This window comes from Myodes glareolus, chromosome 16, assembly GCF_982192425.1.
Source record: "Myodes glareolus chromosome 16, mMyoGla1.1, whole genome shotgun sequence".
Taxonomy (NCBI): Eukaryota; Metazoa; Chordata; class Mammalia; order Rodentia; family Cricetidae; genus Myodes; species Myodes glareolus.
This window is the reverse complement of record NC_142041.1, coordinates 33,461,899-33,481,928: the sequence shown is the minus strand read 5'-3', so window position 1 is coordinate 33,481,928 and position 20,030 is coordinate 33,461,899. Positions and strand designations below refer to the sequence as shown.

General features: G+C 45.3%; 1 protein-coding gene across 2 annotated transcripts in view; it reads left to right on the top strand.

Moving 5' to 3' along the window:
• The first annotated feature begins 765 nt into the window (after positions 1–765).
• Positions 766–20,030, top strand: part of Nfx1 (nuclear transcription factor, X-box binding 1) — a 60,050-nt gene continuing 40,785 nt past the window's right edge. For both annotated transcript variants that reach the window (XM_048419754.3, XM_048419755.3), the window contains exons 1-5: positions 766–883; positions 5,940–6,926; positions 13,217–13,375; positions 14,530–14,607; positions 18,028–18,133. In XM_048419754.3, the coding sequence (XP_048275711.2) occupies positions 859–883; positions 5,940–6,926; positions 13,217–13,375; positions 14,530–14,607; positions 18,028–18,133 (1,355 nt within the window). In that variant the 5' untranslated portion in view covers positions 766–858. The remainder of the gene's footprint in view (positions 884–5,939; positions 6,927–13,216; positions 13,376–14,529; positions 14,608–18,027; positions 18,134–20,030) is intronic.

Sequence of the window (20,030 nt, the reverse complement as noted above, 5' to 3'; positions counted from 1 at the left end):
CTACCTTTTCCCTCAGAGCTGCAATATTTAGACATACAATATCTTAACCTTTCTGAGTCATTTTTTTTTTCAAATATATTTCCTAAAGGATACCCAGATTTGCTGGGTTAAGTTAATCGGGGAAGGCTAAGCTAACCCAGTAGAAAGGGCTTCTTAGTCTATAGGTGTTAGAAGGAAGAACAAAGCCCTGTGACCAAAGTGGTCACAGACATCGTGGAGAATGTTTGAGACAGGGTCTTACTCCGCCACTCTGGCTAGCCTGGAACTCACTTTGTAGGGGCCTCAGGCTCAGAGAACCACTGCCTGTGCCCCCGGAGTGCTGGGATTAAAGGCTTGGGTCACCTTGACAAATAAAACCCAAAGTAGAACTAAGACATTTGCATTTGCTGATGCACGCCTACAAAGGAGGCTGAGACAAGAAAGATCCATTCTGCCCCCATTACACCCCCTTTTGATTACTACAGTACCCCCCCCACCTCCTCGTCGCCTGAGTGAGCCATTCCAGGCAGATTGTATCTGAAGGCCATTTAAAGCTGGGCGCACGGCAGGACACGACAAAAAGAAGCTGCAGCCGGAGAACACAGCACCTCTCAAAATGAAAATCAACACAAGTCCGGCCCAGCTCCCGAGATTCGGGCCCCCTTCAGCCACCCGTCCCCGCTTTCCCGCCAGGCCGGTTGCATTTTCCGACGTCCCAAAGACGCCATTCTACGGCACACACGAGCGGCACCACCCCCTCGTGGCCATCTACGCGCGCGCAGGCGCGACTTTTCGGCGCCGGAAATCCGGGACACGTGACCAGGTGACAGCCCTCGCTCGGTGGCGGGGCTCGCTCGAGGTGCTGCTGCACAGCACGGGATGGCGGAGGCACCTCCGGTCTCAGGTACTGTCCGTCTCCCCGCGCGGGACCTCTAGGGTGCGGCGGTGTATTCAAGCTAGGAGATCGGAAGGGCCCTTAGGTGGCGAGAGGGGCGCGTGCTGCGCGGGGACAGTGGCTCGCAAGGGCCAAGCCACGCGCGCCGCACGGACGGACCCTCCACCATCTTCCATAGGGTGGTGAAGCTCGGCCCCTGGGTTTCCGAGGAGAACGGACGGGTCCCGGGTCCCAGCGAGGGGACGTGGGGGAGGTGGGCTTCCCGCGCCCCCGCGGGGCTCCTTCCGGCCTTGCCGAGGCAGCGCGGCCGGAGTCCGGCGGGCGGAGGAGGAGGCGGCGGCGGCGAGTCCCCGTAGCGGGCCCTGGAGTCCAGCGAGTTTGCGCGCAGCGCTCGGGGAGTGTTCGCAACCTCCCGGAGCCGCGGCGTTCCGCGCGCGCGCCAGCAGCTCCAGCCTCGAGGGCTTTGAAATCCCACTTTGCCCCGATGTGCGTGATCCAACCTCAGTTTTCTCGTCTGTCAGTGTGGACTTAGTAAGCTAATTTCCGGACCCTACACGTTCCGTCCCTAATTGTTGGCTCCCTTGCCTTCCCGAAGCTACTCTGGTTGGGACAGCCTCATTTGACTGTTAATAGAAGTTCTTTCCATTCACGTTGTATTGGTAGATCCGAGGTTTCAGATTTTGTGGACAGCGATCAAAAAGAAACCTTTTGCATTGGGATATTAATGCACACTACCTAAAACGTAAAAATGAACCAGGAAACTGGAGAGTTGGTGCCGTGTTTGAGAACACTACTAGCTCTTCCAGAAGAACCGCGTTCGGTTTGCACAACCACCTGTAACCCCAGCTCTAGAAGATCTGACGCCCTCTTCTGACCACCGAGGTTATCAGCACACACGTGGCATATATCCCGTCTCCCTCCTCTCTGTACACACATACACACACAGTACAAAAAAAGTTTTTTAAGTGAACCAAAATGTTTCAGTGGTGTAGGACACCACTATGTCTTTAATCCCAGCACTTGAGAGACTGAAGCAGGAGGATCTTTGAGTTCAATTCATCTACGTGTTCAGTTCCAGGCCAGCCAAGGTTACATAGTGAGCCCCTTGGAAGGGCGGGATGAGGGTTGAGGGGGAGAAGCAGTGGTTTCTTTTACTATAAACAACATATTGTAACGTTACGATAAAACAACACCAGAACAAACCCAAACCCGCTTGTCACAACCCACTCCATAAAAAAGCAGCCCAGCAGTGTCCCGCTTTGGCTTGAATTATAGTTGTGCTTTTGACAGATTGATGGGACGCTAGTCACAGCTAGTCAGACTGCGCGTGTGTCTGTGTACCGAGCGACAGGAAAGGTGTACGTTCATGTCTCAGTTGAAAGATTATAAGAACACTGCACTGGCACACCCCAGATTTGGCTAACCCTTCTTGGGGAGTGGGAACTTTAGGCAGATACATTGCTCTCCAACCCCTCTAGGCCCTCACTAGCCCTCTACCCTGAATCCCTTGGGCTTCTCCTTCTCAGTCACCTCTGACATCCTTCCATGCCGGTAGGTGTCTGAAGCAGAGGTGGGTGAGGTCATTGTGACTCACAGCTTTAACCTTTGGGACTGTGCTTCTACTCCCTAGAGCATTTGCTGAGTCCCCTTGTTCAAGGAATCCCTACTTCCTTGTTTCTTTTTTCTTTATTTTATTTTTTGCTTTTTCGAGACAGTTTCTCTGTGTATCTTTGCGCTGTAATCCAGGCTAGCCTCGATCTCACAGAGATCCACTTGCCTCTGCCTGCCAGGTGCTGGGGTTAAGGCATCCCCACCACGCCCGACTGTACTTGTTTTATAGCCTTTGTCCATCATCACTAACACACACTCTTCTAAGGCAGTGCTTCTCAACCTTCCTGATGATTCAGCCCTTAAATGCAGTTCTTCATGTTGTGACCCCAACTATAAAATTATTTTCTTAATTATTTATTTTATTTTGTGTACATTGGTGTTTTGGTTGCAGATCTATCTTGTGAGGGCATCGGATCCCCTGGAACAGTTGTGAACTGCCATGTGGGTGCTGGGAATTGAATCTGGATCCTCTAGAGGAGCGTCCAGTACTCTTAACCACTGAGCCATCTCTCTTGCCCCTGCTCCCAATAAATTATTTTTGCTGCTACTTCATAACTGTAATTTTGCTACTGTTATAAGTCATAATGTAAATATCTGTGTTTTAGGTGGTCTTAGGTGACCCCTCTGGAAGAGTTGTTCGACCTTCAAAGGAATCGAGATCCACAAGTTGAGAACTGTTGCATAAGGTCTTTAAATGACGGACTAGAACAGGGGAGTCTTTTTTTCCTGTGTGATCAGATTTTCTTTCTTCTTCCCCACCCACCTCCGAAACAGAGGTTTTCTGTGTAACTGCCCTGCTGTCCTGGGACTCTGTAGACCAGAACGGCCTTGAATTCACAGTGATCCCACCTAGCTCTGCCTCCCAAGTGCTGCCCGGCCTGTGAACAGGCTTTCTAATGCCAACTCTGTGTACAGCACTGCATGTTGCTGTGCTTTGTTAGGTCGCCAATGCCCCTTGTAATATAATGATGCTTTGGTGAGAAAACAGCTCACTACAGAAAAACTTCTACTTAAATAGTGGAACAGGTGTCTGACCTGTGCCATAGTACAGTTTCCTGATTCGTGTGCCCCTTTTTCCTTCCTTGTGTCTTTTTAAGGGTCGTTCTGAGGTTTTTCTTAGATCTAGTGAAAACACAACTCTGTATGGCTAGACAGCGTGTCTAGATCTGTTTACTGCTACTCAATGTGAAAGGCTATTGGGCAGCTTTACTGATCTTTTTTTCCTAGCCCCCCTCCCATCCGTGCTTCTTCAAAGCAGGAGAGAAATGTATAGCACTTCTTGGTACAGTTTACTCATTCCCACTTGTAAGTCTATCTCATGTTTCCAGAATACCTCTTCTGCTCTGGGAGTCTGTCTAATCCTCTCGCCATTTTGTGAGGCCCTCCACTCCATCCTCAGCGCTACCTACGTGGAAGTGTTTGGGACAGATCCTGGATTGAGAGGTTTCTCTGTGGCCCGTATGATTTCGCCAGTTCTTCACTGTGTTTCTGTGGTATCTGCTACCTTGCCCCTGTCAGTGTGCAATGTACGGATGAGGACAAGTCATGAGTGCTACGTGTTCCAAGTCAGAGTTCTGAACTTGCCTTGGAGTGCCTGTGGCCTCGGGCAAGTTACTGTGCTTTCTCATCTGGAATGTGAATATTAAATGAGTTAATGGGGCTAGAGAGATGGCTCAGCTGTTAAGAGGACTTGGTGCTCCTCCAGAGGACCAGGTTTGGTCCTTAGCACCTACGCACCTGGTCGCTCAGAATTTCCTGTAACTCCAGCTCCAGGGGATCTGATATCTTCTGCCTCAGGACACCCACACACTCATGGTTTAGACTCACAGAGATCCCTACACGTACACATTTAAAACAGAATAAAGAAGTTAACACATGAAAAGTGCTTAGACGAGTGTGTGGCACATACTAAGTCTACAAGGTTTGCAGTTGCCCATTGGAATCTGTGTTCAGATAGTCGTAGCTCTAACAGCAATCATAAGGTATCATTTTAACTGCTGTAGGCCTGCTATTGCTTTATCTTTACCAACTTAGTTTCCCTAGCAGCTCTGATGGAGGGAGTATGTTCTCCATTACATATAAGAAATCTGGGGCTAAGTAACATATTAAAACGTGATAAAGCGGGGATATGATGCTGCATGCCTGTAATTGTATCACTTAGAATGTTGAGGCAAGAGGATTTTAAGTTTGAAACCAGCCTGAGCTATATAGTGAATTGAAGGCAGCCTGGGCTACATATTGAAGCCTTTTCTCATATGACAGAAGATAGATGACTTAAAACAAACAATAAATGGTAGTCAGGGACTTAAATGTATGCCTTACAGACTGTTGGTTGCTACTGTGACTTTGTTACTGACTGGTTTTGTGTCATTGGGCAGATAATTTCTCTCTTTTTATTTTTTGAGACAGGGTCTTACTGTGTAGCTGACCTGAAACTCAGTTATGTAGACAAGGCTAGCCTCAAGCTTACAGACATCTGCCTGCCTCCGCCTCCTGAGTGCCAGGACTAACAATGTGTACCACCATGCCCCTGCCCTGGCAGATGATTTCTTTAGGCTTCAGGAACTGAGCTGACTGTATGCAGAATCACCTTGTGGGGGTAGTGAGTAGGCTGAAGTTAAAGTAAGGTTAGATTTTAAGGCTTGGAAATTTTAGAACATACTGTAGGAGTTACATGTAAAATCCCAAACTGTATTTCTAGGGGAAAGAGATGGAGACTAGCACACTCCCTATGCTAATATTATCTGTATGGGATTTTTAAGGTGCCATAATAGCCTTTGAAATAAACATCGTTATCCTTCATTATAGATTAGAAACTGAGGCTGAGGTGGTCAGGTAATAACCCTGAGCTCAGATTTTAATCCCATTTTAGGCTGATTTCAAAGCCTATTTGCTTGCTATGATGCAATGCTACTTTAGTGTTTTGAAAGACCACATGGAACTTCCTGACCAATATCTCATCCCTAAACCTGACCTTCATCTTTTGAGACAAAGTCTCACTGTGGTACCTGGGCTGTTCTCAAACTTTTGATCCTATGCCTAGGCCTTTTCAGTTCTCGGATTAGAGGCATGTATCCACATGCTCTGCCCTCTTCCAAAGTTTTAGTTTTGGTTGTAGGGTCTCATGTAGCTCAGGCTCTTCTTGAATTTGACTCCCAAGTAAGGAGATTACCAGTGTATACTACCATGCCTGGCTTTGGCTCTTCTAAGATTTTTAGATAAAAGTGTATTCGTAGTGCAAGATGGCCTAGGCATGAGTGGACATCAGTGTGCCCAGTAGACACAGGATACTAATTGTCATCTTTAAGGACTGAGAGCCTGACACACAAGAGACTGATCTCATTAAGCCTGTTTTATACAACATCCTTAAGAAAATATTTTTTAGATGTGCCTTTTTGAGTCATGGGGTTCCTAAGTGGCATTGATTTCTTACTGGATATTTCTTGTTCCCTAGGCACTTTTAAATTCAGTACAGATGCTGCTGAGTTCATTCCTCAGGAGAGAAAAAATTCTGGTCTAAATTGTGGGACCCAAAGAAGACTAGACTCTAGGATTGGCAGAAGAAATTACAGTTCCTCACCTCCCTGTCACCTTCCCAGGCAGAATCCTTACGATGACATCTCTGCTATTCATCAGCACAATTACGCCTCTGGAAGCAAACCTAAGAGTCAACAGGTGTTTTTCCAGTCTTCTAATAAATCACTCAAGAACCATGGCCTTCACAATCAGCCATGGCAGAAGTTGAGGAATGAAAAACACCAAAGCAGAGTCAAGAAAGCACAAGGGCTCACTGACCAGACGTCGGATACATCCAGTTTAGAAAGTGTGACCAGGTCAGAGAGTGGAGCAGACCCTAGGGAGCATAGCCCTTCTGAGAGTGAGAAAGATGTGGTTATTGCAGATCCTAGAGGAGCAAAGCCCAAAAAGGCAGCGCAGCTTATATACAACTATGGCAGAGGACCAAAGGCCAAAGGGAAGCTCAAGTGTGAGCTGGGTAATAGAATGAGCCCGAAGTCTGAGGATGAAAACACCAGACCTGTGGGGGCTTCCCAGACTGACTTTTCAGATGTGTCCTGTAGAAAGGCTGTAGTGGATGGCTGCATGTCAAGACGGAATGAGCAGAGAAGATACCCACAGAAAAGGCCTCCCTGGGAAGTGGAGGGTGCCAGACCACGACCAGGCAGGAACCCACCAAAACAGGAAAGTCAGCGACATATAAATTCAGGGCCTAAAAACAACATGCCCACCATTCCAAAGGATAATCTCAGAGAAAGACCAACAAAGTCAGCCTGTGACACTGGGAATTTGGCCGTTGTCAACAAGTCTTCCAGAAGGGTTGACCAAGAGAAGAATGCAGGAAGGAGACAGGACCCTCAAGTGCTCTCTGCTTTCCCCAGAGGCAAACAGAACCATGTGTTGAAGAATGTAGAAACACATACAGGTCAGTGTGCCTGGAGCGGGGGTGGCGGGAGGGAAGATTGCTTGAGGGTAATTTTCAAGCACTATACTCATAATTTAGAAACTATAAAATAATAATAAAAAAAACGGTGACAGTGAAACCTACCTTAATTCAGCACCTGCTTGGAATCTGCCGCTGCTCATTGCTGCCCTCATTGGTAACCTCTTCTGTTTGTTTGTGTTTGAGACAGTCTTAAATTACCCTGGGTGTCCTTAAATTTACTCTATAATCCAGGCAGGGCTTGAACTAATGCTCCTCCTGCCTCAGCTGCCTCAGCATCCTGAATAGCTGGTATTACAAACCTGGACCACTGGGCTTTACTGATTTTCCTCCAATAAATTATTGTGTAAGGGCTTTAAATGTAGCTAACGATGATACAGCTCTCTGGGTTTCAGATTCTTTTTGAGTTATGGTAGCAGAAGCAGGACATGGTAACATTTCGTTGCCCCTGTTGATTACAGTTGGTGCAGTCTCTCCTCATCCTGTTTGCTCCACTGCAGTGGTTCTGTCTCCTGTCTTAGTTCTCTTCTCAGCTCATCTTCGCTCCACCAGTGGTGAGCTCATCAATCGTCTGTCTCAGGTCCTGCCACTGTGGGTTCTGACTTCTGTCATTTTCCTCCAGGTTCCTTCCTGCTCTGTCTGTCCAAGCTGTTGGATGCAGTTCCCTCTGTCTAGGGCTACTACCCCCTTAGCTCACTGCTACACTTTTTTGTTGTTCATTTTTTCACTTTTCATTTTTTTATGTGTATGGCTGTTTCACCTGTATGTATATCTGTGTACATATATGTGTGTGTGCCTGGTGCCCATGAAGGCCAGAAGAGGTTGTCAGACCCCCTAGAACTGAAGTTACAGCTGATTGTAAGCCACCAGTTCTGGGAATCAAACCCAAATCCTCTGGAAGAAGCAGCCTGTGCTCTTAAGCACTGAGCTAGCCCTCCAGCCCCTTGTTTTTGTTTTTGAGACAGGGTCTCACTCAACGTGTAACCCTGACTAGCCTGGAACTTGTTATGTAAACTAGGCTGGCCATGAACTCACAGGAATCAGCCTGCCTCCTGAGTGCCGGGATTAAAGATTTATTTTGTGTATGCACCTGAGTGTATTTATATGCGTCACTGTGTACCAAGAAGCCCTCCGAGGCCAGAAGGGCATTAGATCCCCTGAAACTTCAGTTACAGGGAGTCATGAGCTGCCACAGGGGTGCTGGGAACTGAGCCATCTCTTCAACAATAAACTCCTTTAGACAGGATCTCACTATGCATCCCTGGCTGGCTTGGATATCCCTATGTAAATCAAGCTGGGCTAGATCTCCCAGAGTCCCTCTGCCCTTCCAAGCACTAGGATTGAAGGTTGTGCTGCAGTTCCACTTGTGAATGTTGTTTAGTTACATATCCAGGGAGCCTTTTCTTATCCCTATGGTATTAGCTCTTCAGTTTTTTACAAGCTTGTCTTTTTTTTATCACTGTGCATACCTCTGTTTCCAAATTTATCACTTGAAACCATAATTTGCGCCCTTAATCTCACCACTTAGGAGGCAGAGGCAGACAGATCTCTTAGTTCGAAGTCAGTCTGGCCTACAGTGAGTTCCAAGACAGCCAGGACTACACAAGAGAAACCCTGTCTCAAACCACCCCCACCCCCCAAAAAAGAAAGAAATCATAATTTATCTCCATGACAATGTTTGGAGTCCTCAGACTATTTATAAAAAAGAGTCTTTCCCCCCTTTTTTTTTTTTTGAGTCTCCCTATGTCGTGGCCCTGGCCTCTGGGTGCTGGAATTAAAGGAATGTACCACCACCACCTCACAGGTATATGTTGGTTTCTTTGTTTTTAGATATGGGTATCCCCTGTGTAGCCCTCGCCTGGAACTTGTTATATATAGGCTGACCTTGAACTAACAAAAATCTTTCTCTGCCTCTTAGTGCTGGGATTCCAGGCATGGGCCGCTCTCCTTGGCCTAGATACCGTATCTTTCTTTTTCCTGTGGTGTTCTTGCCTCACACAGCTCTTAGAGCATAGCTGAGAGTCAGTTCTGACTGCTCCACAGGACTTGTGGTGAACTAAATACTCTCCTGTAAGAATGTTCTGAAGCATGTGTTCTCTCTCTTCACAATTACCATCCTGCCCCCTTCTTTACAAATAAACCTTTTACACTATTTGAAGACATTCCTCATTTTGCACTGAGTGTGTTATTACATCAAGGCAAAGAGCTAGGTATGGCAGCGAGCTTGCCTTTAATACTAGCACTGGGGAAGACTGAGTTTGAGAGCAGACTGCTACTTAGCAAGACCCTCTGTGTATTGGGGGTGGGGATACTTCAGTATGTAAGCTCTTCCTCGTGAACTTTTACCTTTATTGATCTCCTTTTGGTTTATTGTGAGCCTTTGACCTAATCAATGATGCCACCGCCTGCCCAGGGCCTGTTTTTTCACTGAGTTCCCCGCACCTCACTCCCACAGTATTTCTCTGTGTAGCCCAAGCTGTCCTCGAACTCAGAGCCACCTGTCTTGCCAGGTGGTGATGGACAATGGGGCCGCACACCTTTAATCCCAGCACTCGGGAGGAAGAAGCAGGTAGATCCCTGAGTTCCAGGCCAGCCAGAGCTGGTATATAGAAAAACCCTGTCTCAAAACAAACAGACAACAAAAAAGGAGCTGGGGGTGGTGGTGTACACCTTTAATCTCAGCACTGGAGGCCGAAGCCCCCACGTGTTGGGATTAAAGGCATGCATCCTCGCCCGGCTAGTTTTCTGTTTTTTAAAGCACAGGTATTTTATGTTACTTGGGTTGTCTTCAGACTTTCTGTGTAACCTAGCCTGGCCTTGAACTCCTGCTTCAGGCTTAGTGCTAGCCTGTGTCTTTGTTGTTTGTGTGCTGGTTGTTTTTTTTTTATTTTGTTTTGTTTTGGTTTTGTCAGTTTGAAGCAAACTAGCATTATCTGGAAGTGGAAATTTCAATTGAGAAAATGCCTCCATCAGATTGAACTGAACTGTAGGCAAATCCGTAGAGACATTTTCTTGATTAATAATTGATGTGGGAGGCCCACCCCATTGTGGACAATGCCACCCCTGGGCAGGTAGTCCAGGGAGATATAAGAAAGATAGCTGAGGTCTAGAGAGATGGCTCAGCAGTTAGGAGCACTAGTTACTCTTCCAGGGGGTCCCGGTTCAATTCCCAGCAACCATATGGCAACTCACAACTATCTGTAATTCCAGTTCCAGGGGATCCAACACATGTATGTATACAGACATACATGCAGGCAAAAAATGCCAATGCACATGAAATAAAAATAAATTTAAAAAGAGAGCTAACTAAAGGTGAGTGTGAAGACAAGCTAGTGAGCAGTGGTACTCCATGGCTTCATTCCTGGCTTCCTCCACAGTAGACTAAGCTTCAGCTAAAGTAAATCCTTTCCTCCCCAAGTTGCTTATGATAATGGTGTTTTATCACAGCAGTAAAAAGCAAGCTAGGATAATTTGTTTCTGATTTTGTTTTTTAAACTCAAGGACAATTTTTATTGAAGTTTAAAACAAACCCCCCCAGGAAAGCAAGCTGTAAATCTCAACAGCTGGTATAGAGAAGAATGGAGAAAAGAATGGGTGGGGAGGGTGCCCCTGAGTCAAGCCAGTGTGGAGGTCAGCCCCAGAGTGCTAGGGAAAGTTTAGGACAGGAACTTGTTTGTTTTTTAAATTAGTTATTTGGTGACTGGACCCTTAGTGTAAGGGTCTGAGACTTTTGGTGGGGGTTGGGGGTTTGTTGGTGTGTCTGAAAAGTTTGCAGTCCGCTAGCACTCAGGTAGGTCTCTGTGTTCTCCAGGTTATTCCAGGGCGCTGTGTCCCTTCACTGACATACTGTTCAACTAGAATCAGACGTAGACACAGTCACGGCTCAGAAATGATGGGCCCTAGTGCAAAAGGGCTTCTGGGAAATGAGAAAGAGCCATGGTCAGACAGGACTTGCAGCTAACACGGACAAGTCTTGGCACTGAAACCTGATAGTTCACCAGCACAGAGCAGCTCTAGAATTCCACTACTACCATATTTTACACATTAGACATGCTTTGATAAGACCTAACAGAAAGGTATTATTGCCAATGAGATATTTATATTTCTCTAAGACCTCTTTGGAGCCATTCATTGTTTTTTTATTGAGTGCCCAGTATTTCCAAGGTACCGCTCTAATAAAAATCTTGGTTCTCAAGGAGAGTATATTCCGTGTGTATAGTTAAATAATAAACAATATGTATAATACATAATACATGGTTTATCAGATAGATTTTGTTTTCTTTTTATGAGACAGGATCTGACTGTGGCCTAGGTGAGCCTCTGAGTCTTTATCCTCCTATCTCAGCCTGGAGTGCTGGGATTACGGGGCTGTACCATGATACCTGACACTGTCAGGTAGCTGTAAACATTGAGGGAAAATACAGTGTGCAAGAAGAATAGATTGTGTTCAGGGGGTGAATTGTAACTTTTCTAAGTGTGCTGAGGACTGTGAATGAGAAGTCACGTTTTAAGTAAATACTGGAGTGGATGAGGAGCTGAGCCACACAGCTATCTAGGGCAAGTCTTCTGGGCACAGGATGGAGCATAAAGCCCCAGGCAGGAGTCCACCTGGCAGTGAGAAGATGATGGGCAGCGGGACTGGGGAGGAGGTGAGGCCACTGTGAGGATCTGGGCTTTTACAGTCACCAGATAAGAACTATTGAAAAGGGACTAGGGAGATGGTTAGCATTTCAAAAGAGCACTAGCTACTTTTGTGGGTTCAGTTCTAACACCCACATGGCAACTCACAACAGTCTGTAACTCTAGTTCCAGAGGATCTGATACTTCTGGCCTCTGAGGGCACCAGGTACCCACACGTACATATAAAATTTTTGTTTGTTTTGTTTTAACTGGTAAGCTCTGACCAGAAGAGTACACCTAAGAGCACCCACTCTGTACCAAAACTGGGGCTTGAACCAAGGGCCTCTTGGTGCCAAGCAAGTACTCTACTACTGAATTGTATTCCTACCTTCTTTTCCTTTTTATTTTGAGACAGTGTCTCACTAAGTTGCCTAGGCTAGTTTGCCATTATTCTGTATCAGGTAGGTCATAAACTTGTGATGCTCTTGCTGGAGCCTGCCTACTAGCTGGGATTGCTGGCTTACAGCCTTTAGGCTAAATTTAATTTACAGTTTGCTATTCTCATTGCTGGGGTCTAAAGGAAACAGAAAGCAGTTTAGACCAGAGTGGGAGCAACAGAAATTAGATTCTAGACATAGTCTGCAAATTGCTGACATAAGACCCTGTCTCAAACTCTAAATAAATAAGCAAATAAAATGACAACTGCAAGGTAAACAGATGATTACTCTTAGGTTTATTCAGTGCTTACTATTCTTTATTATTTGTGGTGTTTTGAAACAAGGTTTTTTTAATTTTATTGATTTTTTTTTTTAATTGAGCTCTACATTTTCCTCTGCTTTCCTTTTTTCCTCTCCCCTCCCCTCCAGTCCTCTCCCAAGGTCCCCATGCTCTCAATTTACTCGGGAAATCTTGTCTCTTTCTACTTCCTACTTCCCATGTAGATTAGATCTATGTATGTCTCTCTTAGGGTTCTCATTGTTGTCTAAGTTCTCTGGGATTGTAGTTTGTAGGCTGGCCTTCTTTGCTTTATGTTTAAAAACCACTTATGAGGGCTGGAGAGATGGCTCAGCGGTTAAGAGCATTGCCTGCTCTTCCAAAGGTCCTGAGTTCAATTCCCAGCAACCACATGGTGGCTCACAACCATCTGTAATGAGGCCTGGTACCCTCTTCTGGCCTGCAGACATACACACAGACAGAATACATAATAAACAAATTGTATACATAATATATATGTATGTAAAATAAAAATCACTTATGAGTGAGTACATGTGATAATTGTCTTTCTGGGTCTGGGTTACCTCACTCAAAATGATTGAAACAAGGTTTTATTATGTAGCCCAGGCTGATCTTGAAATCTCGTGCTCAAGTGAGATTCCTGAACCCTAGCACCACAGGCCTGAGCTATAGCTCTGAATAATCTGGGTGGACTTGGGAGAGTGTTTTCTCCACTATAGGAATCCCTACCTAAATGTCTGCTTTCTCAGTCCTGTCTCAGCAACTTCTGCCCATTCTCAGCCTCTAAGTCTGAATAACCATTTATTCAGAATCAGGTATCCCTTTAAGTCTGTAAATATTGTCAAATGGCTTGTTTCTCTGTTGACTAAAGTGAGGAATGGTTTTCTATGTTTCAGTTTGTTTGTTTTTTTAAACAGGTTCACTAATTGAGCAGCTAACTACAGAAAAATACGAATGTATGGTGTGCTGTGAATTGGTTCAAGTTACAGCCCCGGTGTGGAGCTGTCAGAGCTGTTTTCACGTCTTTCATTTGAACTGTATCAAGAAGTGGGCCCGGTCTCCAGCATCTCATGCAGGTCAGTTATTTATGTTTCTTGAGTTGTTTTTGTGCACTGCTTTAATAAATTTGGGTTATAAACCTGGCTTTAAAATGCTAGCCAGAAGGTGATAGCACACTCCTTTAATCCCAGCACTCGGGAGACAGAGGCAGGTGGGTCTTTGTGAGTTCAAGGCCAGCCTGGTCTACAAAGCAAGTTCCAGGACAACCAGAGCTACATAAGGGAGAGACCCTCTCTCAAAGAAAAAAATTCCTCTTAAGCATTTATCTACAGGTGATGCAGATCTTGCTGATAATATGCTCCCTATGCTGTGGCTTTTTTTAAAAATATTTATTCATTTATTATGCATTCAATATCTGCTTACATGTGTGCCTGCAGGCCAGAGAGGGCACCAGATCTCATTACAGATGGTTGTGAGCCACCATATGGTTGCTGGGAATTGAACTCAAGACCTTTGGAAGAGCAGGCAATGCTCTTAACCACTGAGCCATCTCTCCAGCCCCCTGCTGTGGCTTTTTAATTCAGGACATAAGGATTTTCCTGTATACCCAATAGTTTATTTCTGCTTTTCAAGTCAGTGTTCAGTTAATGTTGAAATTAGAGGTGATGAGCAACATGGTTACCTACTTGATTCACCACGTTAATAGGTCTTTGTAGCCTGAATACAGTATTTAATGAAACATTCAACAATGTGATTTATTTGCTTTTTTTTTTTTTGAGAACTTTATTCAGAAGTAAAGCAATAGGATGAAATTAATAACTTAAATTAAAAGTCAGAGAGAGCACCTCAGGGTGAGAGTTATTTAAAAGCCTAGATCTGTTTCTTAAATGTCTGATAATATTCAGCATTTTAATTCTAACTGCTTCAATGATGTGAATTCCTATAGATTTTCTTTTTTTTTCTTTTTGAAACAGGGTCTCACTGGACCTTGAACTCAGAGAGATCCTGCCTCTTGCCTTCCAAGTGCTGGGATTAAAGGGAATATGTCACTATACTTGGCCAGAAGTTTAAAATTACAGTGCTGTTTTTTCAGGAGGGTGCAGAGGGGCAAGTCCTAGAGACCTGGATAGACCAAGCACATTACCTACTGCTGAGCTATATCTCTAACCCAGCATATGCTGTGGAAAGACATCGTATTGATGTATTCTTTTCTTTCTTTCTTTTTAAACAGATGGCCAGAGTGGTTGGAGGTGCCCTGCTTGTCAGAATGTTTCTGCACATGTTCCTAATACCTATACTTGTTTCTGTGGTAAGTTTAATTACATACACTGGAGTACTTTTTATTCCTATGTTGTACCTCAGTGTTCTGCAGGGCTCTCTTCAGAAGTGACTGATAGACCTCAAAGCTGGAAGAGGCTCTAATGTACTCATGCGTTCCATCACCAGGTGGAGCCATGGGCCTTGGTGCTCCTGGCAGGCTCTTCTGGAGGTGGGTCTTCTGATTATGCCAACCAGGCTCATGCTGGTTCTAAGCTTGAGGTGGACCTCACCAGAGCAGTCAGTTGGCAGAGGCAGATATGATGGTGTTCTCCATCCATATCTAGCCATAATATCTTTTATTATCTTTATTAATTTTAGATTTAAGCCATGTACAAAAGATAGTGTTTAATTTAAGACATCAATCATTTGTCTGTGTAGTGGAGAGATTTTTCTATAAACTGGCAATACAAATTAATCTTGAATCTTCTCTCTCTGTAGAATAGGTGTTTTTTTTGTTTTGCCCGTTTGTTTTTTAATTTAAATAGTTTTTTTTTTTATTGATTCTTTGGGAATTTTACATCATGTACCCTAATTCCACTCACCTCCTGGTCCCCTCATATCCTCCCCTTACCCCTACAGCACTCCCCCAAAAATAAAATAAATTTAAAAAAAGCAAAGCAAGCAAACAAACAAGAACAAACCCAACCAAAAAGAACCTCTTCATTTCTCCATCTTTCCCGCCTCTGCCACACCTCTTCATTCGTCCTGGTGGCACTGGGAGCAGTGTGTCACATAGTATACCCTTTTGTCCAGTCAACTTTACTAGCAGATGTTCTTTGTAATGAGTCCCTGGTCTGGTTCAAGGCCTCTGGTTTCTGGTACGCCATCATCGTTGGATGCTCACCTAAACTCTCCTAAGATGGCCCATGGGCTCCCTGAGTCATGAAGATCCTGCTGATATTGTTCCACAGGACCAGCCTCTTCACGAATTCCAGCAGGTCCTAGATGGGTTAGATGTTAGAGTAGGCCAACCCAAGACCCAGGTGAGGGCCTAGGTGGTAACTGAGCTGGTCATTCCAGACCACTGGAGCCACCAGCCTCAGGTGAGAGGATGGAGCCAGCTCCCCTATGCCCATGTCATCAGGGTCACAATTCTCCCTCACCTGTGGTGAAGGGTGGGGACCATCTCTCCCAAATGCAGGGCTCAACTCTCTTGCTACAGTGTCCAGCAAGAGGCAAGGCTAGCTTTTCCAGAGCTAGTGAAGGGTTCCTATGGCCCCTGAGGTGGCACAGGCCACAGACATCTACACAACCCAGCTGCAGCTGGACCATGGACCCAGATGTGGCCCTTGGTAGCAGCTTGACTCCTGACAAAATGACATTTTGGCTCCAGGTGGAAGCACTGGCCACTCAGATTGGGATGGCTCTAGTGACAGCATGGTCCCCAGGCATCACCAAGGCCTCAGGTTACAGTCCTAACCTAGACTTTAGTATGACCTTTGGTGGCAGTACAGAACTTGGACTTCAGCACAGATCTCAGTCTCAGTAGGACCATGGACCCAGAAAGGGTCCTCAGCAACATCTGGGTCTGGGTGTCACCATTGCCTCAGGTGGCAGTACATGCCATTCAGATCAGCACAACCCCAGAGGTTGTGTGATCCTCGGACACCAACGTGGCCCCAAACCTTGGGTGTCCACATTGTGTTTGATAGTAACCTCAGACAACACAGACCCAGACATGGCCTCCGCTGCAGCTCAGGCCCCAACATTGCAATGGCATCAGGTAGATCTGCATGGCCCTGCCTGCAGCATGGCTCTTGGACTCAGGTGGCTGATCCAACCCTGGGCAACCACCAACGCTTGGTGGCAGCAGGAACCACATATGTCCTCCCAGACCCTGACCACTATGGGGCCACAGACCCTGACATGGCCCTCAAAACAACAACCTGGACTGGGGTGACACCAAGTTCTGTTTTTTTGTTGTTTTGAGATGATCTGTGTAGCCCTAGCTGTCCTGGAACATACTATGTAGACCAGGCTAGACTTGAACTCACAGAGGTCCACCTGCCTTTGTCTTCCAGGTGCTGGGATTAAAGACGTGTGCCACACTCTCCAGCTCCCTTTTCCTGTTTTTTAATAGTTACACCTTTTTTGTTTTTTGTTTTGATCCAGATGCTGATTCCTACTGCTAGCTTATGTCTTTTTTTTGTTTTTCTCCTTCATTTTAGTAGCTAGTCTTCTAGTTGGTTTTGTGCCTTGACAGTTTGTCTCTCCCTTTGAACCGTTAGGTTTTGCACCTGCCTTTGTTGCCCTCCTGAAACTCTTAAGACGTCAGCAGTGACCCTGGCCATGTGGGCAACGTGACTCCCTTGACACCTTTGACCATTCCCTTTGTAATCCTTATTCTGTTTCTTTTTGTCTACTATCTTTATGGTCCTAACCAGTTTGCTCATATTCCTCCTTTTTTTCATGACAACTAGCTGATATCAATCCCTTGATTCCTTCACTAGCAAACATATTCTCTCCCCCACTCTGTGGTTCTTGGTTCAAACCCAGAGCCTCACACCTACTGGGCAAGCACTCTGCACTGAGCTGTAGCCCAGCTCCCCTTTTATTACATCTCACTCCACTTTCTCATCCTGGATGCCTTTCCCAAAGAACCTTCTCCATTTGTCAACCTCTTCTCGCTCTGGCTTCTCTTTATGTGGAAACCACTGGTTGTGTAGGTTTTATTACCAGAACCCAAGTTTAGTGTCCTACTGAAAAGGGAATGTGAATTAGACATAAGAGGTCACTGGGAAATCAGTGAGATAGACAGGATAATAGTAAGACTTAAAGGATATGCATTTATTGTGACTTTTGCGATAGCATTTCACTCTGTAGCCCAAGCTACAGGGAGATCTCTGTGAAGATTTGTACGGTGACATTGGCTATGAGATTGCAGTCTTTTTATGCCTACTGTGAAGCTTTAGAGCCAGGCTCCTCCGCAGGGGTTTATGTCTTCATCCACAGCCTCTTCCAGGGTCACTCCAGAGATTCTGTCCTTTCTCTACCCACCCCCTCAGCCTTGCCCACAGTGCCAGAACTTGTTAAGGAAGTGTCCTACCACTGAGCTGTACCCCAGTTCTCTTCCTTTATTTCCTTCTGATCATTACCACAGATAATTCTTTGTCCGTTTATTTAAGATTTCTTAATTAATAGATTTTGTTCAGTAGTCAAAATGGCATCTTCATAGGTAAAAATGACTATCTTTTTCAGGTAATCTTGATGTTAAGATTTATCATAAGATTTATCATAAGAATGTTTGATAAGAGCATCACAGTCAGCTTTTTGTTTTAGAATGTGAGGTAACAGTTGTACTGCTGAAAACCACGCTTAAGTTTTACACTGTCTGGCTGTACTCTGTTTCGAAAAGTTGAGAATATGGTTGAAATTTATAGCATTGACTTTCTCATCTGATGTGTTGTAGGTAAAGTAAAGAATCCTGAATGGAGCAGAAATGAAATTCCACATAGTTGTGGTGAGGTTTGTAGGAAGAAACAGCCTGGCCAGGACTGTCCACATTCCTGTAACCTGTAAGTAAGAGTGATAGATTTCTGGGGACTCCGGTGGGTGTGCTTTGCTGGTGCCTTTAAGTTCACATACCATTACCACGGAACAGGATGGGATAAAGAGTGATGCAAAGATTTGCTGAGCACTGACTCTGTCGTAAGCACTCTGCATAAGTTATTGATCCTTTCCATGGGCATGTGTAGGTATGAACATTTCTACTTTATAGATGAGACTCAGAAAGGCTAAGCCTCGTACCCAATATTGCAGTGCTAAGAAGTGATAGGGCTGGGTATGAAAAGCCAGTGATCCTTCCACTGTTTTGTGCTGCTAGCCCTAAAAAGAAGGGAGCCTTGGATATTTATCGGAGTGTATAGGGCAGCCCAGGGAAAGCACTTGTTTAACATCCTGTGTAATAGGACTTTGAGGTTGGGAGGAGTGCTTGTTTTTCTTTTTCACAAAATTGTGTTACCATATGATTAATTAGACTTTCCTGTAATTGCTTTTAATTTCCAAAGAATTGCATTTGCCATCATTTAGAATGCCCCTCCCCAGAATACAAATTACAGACCCTTGTTATCACATGGGTGCTAAGAATTGAACCCAGGTCCTCTGGAAGAGCAGCAGGCACTCTTAGCAAACCTACCAACTCTTTAGACGCCTATAGATTTTAGGATTTTGTTGTTCTTTGCTTGCTAGCTTTTAGAGATGGGGTTTCTCTTTGTAACAGCCCTGGCTGTCCTGGAACTAACTTTGTAGACCAGGTGCCTCCCAAGTGCTGGGATTAAAGGCATGTTCCACCAAACTCAACTGTTTATTTAAAAAAAGACATGAAAGGAGAGGGGACTAGCTGGAGTGGGAAGAAAGGACAAGAGCAGGGTGGAGGGTGAACATCATCAAAAATATATGACATACGTGTATGGGGTTGTCATAAAGAAATCCTTTATTTATTTTGGCTTTATTATTTGTGTGTGTGCATGCCTGTATGTGCAGGCCCCAGGACACACGTGGAAGCGAGAGGAGCATTTTGTGCTGTTAGTGCTGTCGTTCCACCTTCACATGGCTTCTGGGGATGGAAGTCAGCAGGTCACCAGGCCCAGAGAGCAAGCACCTTTACTTGCTAAGCACCTCCACTGCCCTGTTTTGTTACTTTGTTTTGTGTTTAGAGACAAGATCTGATACTATAGCCCTGGCTGCCCCCAGCCGCTCTGTTCTCATGCCTCATTTTCCCATGTGTTAGGTTACAAGTGTGGCCAGCACTGTGCCCAGGAGAGAAACCACTATTTTGAATGATATATATTCATTTTTTAAAAAGGACTCTCCCCAATTTGTAGAAATCCCCAAAATAGGATTAAAGTGAGGTACTTGTGGGTCAAGGTGCTTGCTGCAAAGACTGAAACCTGAGTTTGAGCTCAGGGGTCTACATGGTAAAGAAGACTGACTCCGACAGCTTGTCTTCAGGCCTGCGCATGGCACGGCAGACCTTGTGCACACCAACACATACAGTCTGTGATTGACACTGGTTCTACATGAAAACAGTATTTATCAAAACACATTTAAATTCCTTTTTTTCTTCTTCTGACTTCCACAACATTATGTTCAGATGTCTGATTCTATCCTAGAGCATATCACTAGGCTCAGTTTCCCCGTCCCTCCCGCCCTGTGCTGGGATTCTGTTTCCTAGCCACATGCTGTACTCTTGTCAGCCACTCTCGTACTGGTACTGCAGTCAGACAGTGCCTGGGCAGTACTCCACTAGCTGATGGGATGTGTTTGTTCTCCTTGTGGAGTAAGCACATGTGAGCACCGTAGCTCCATTCCTTCTTTCCTTCCGTCCTACCTTATCCCGAGAATCCAATCCAGGGTCTCCAATACTAGGCAAGGGTAAAGGGGGGGGGGCTGGAGAGATGGCTCAGAGGTTGA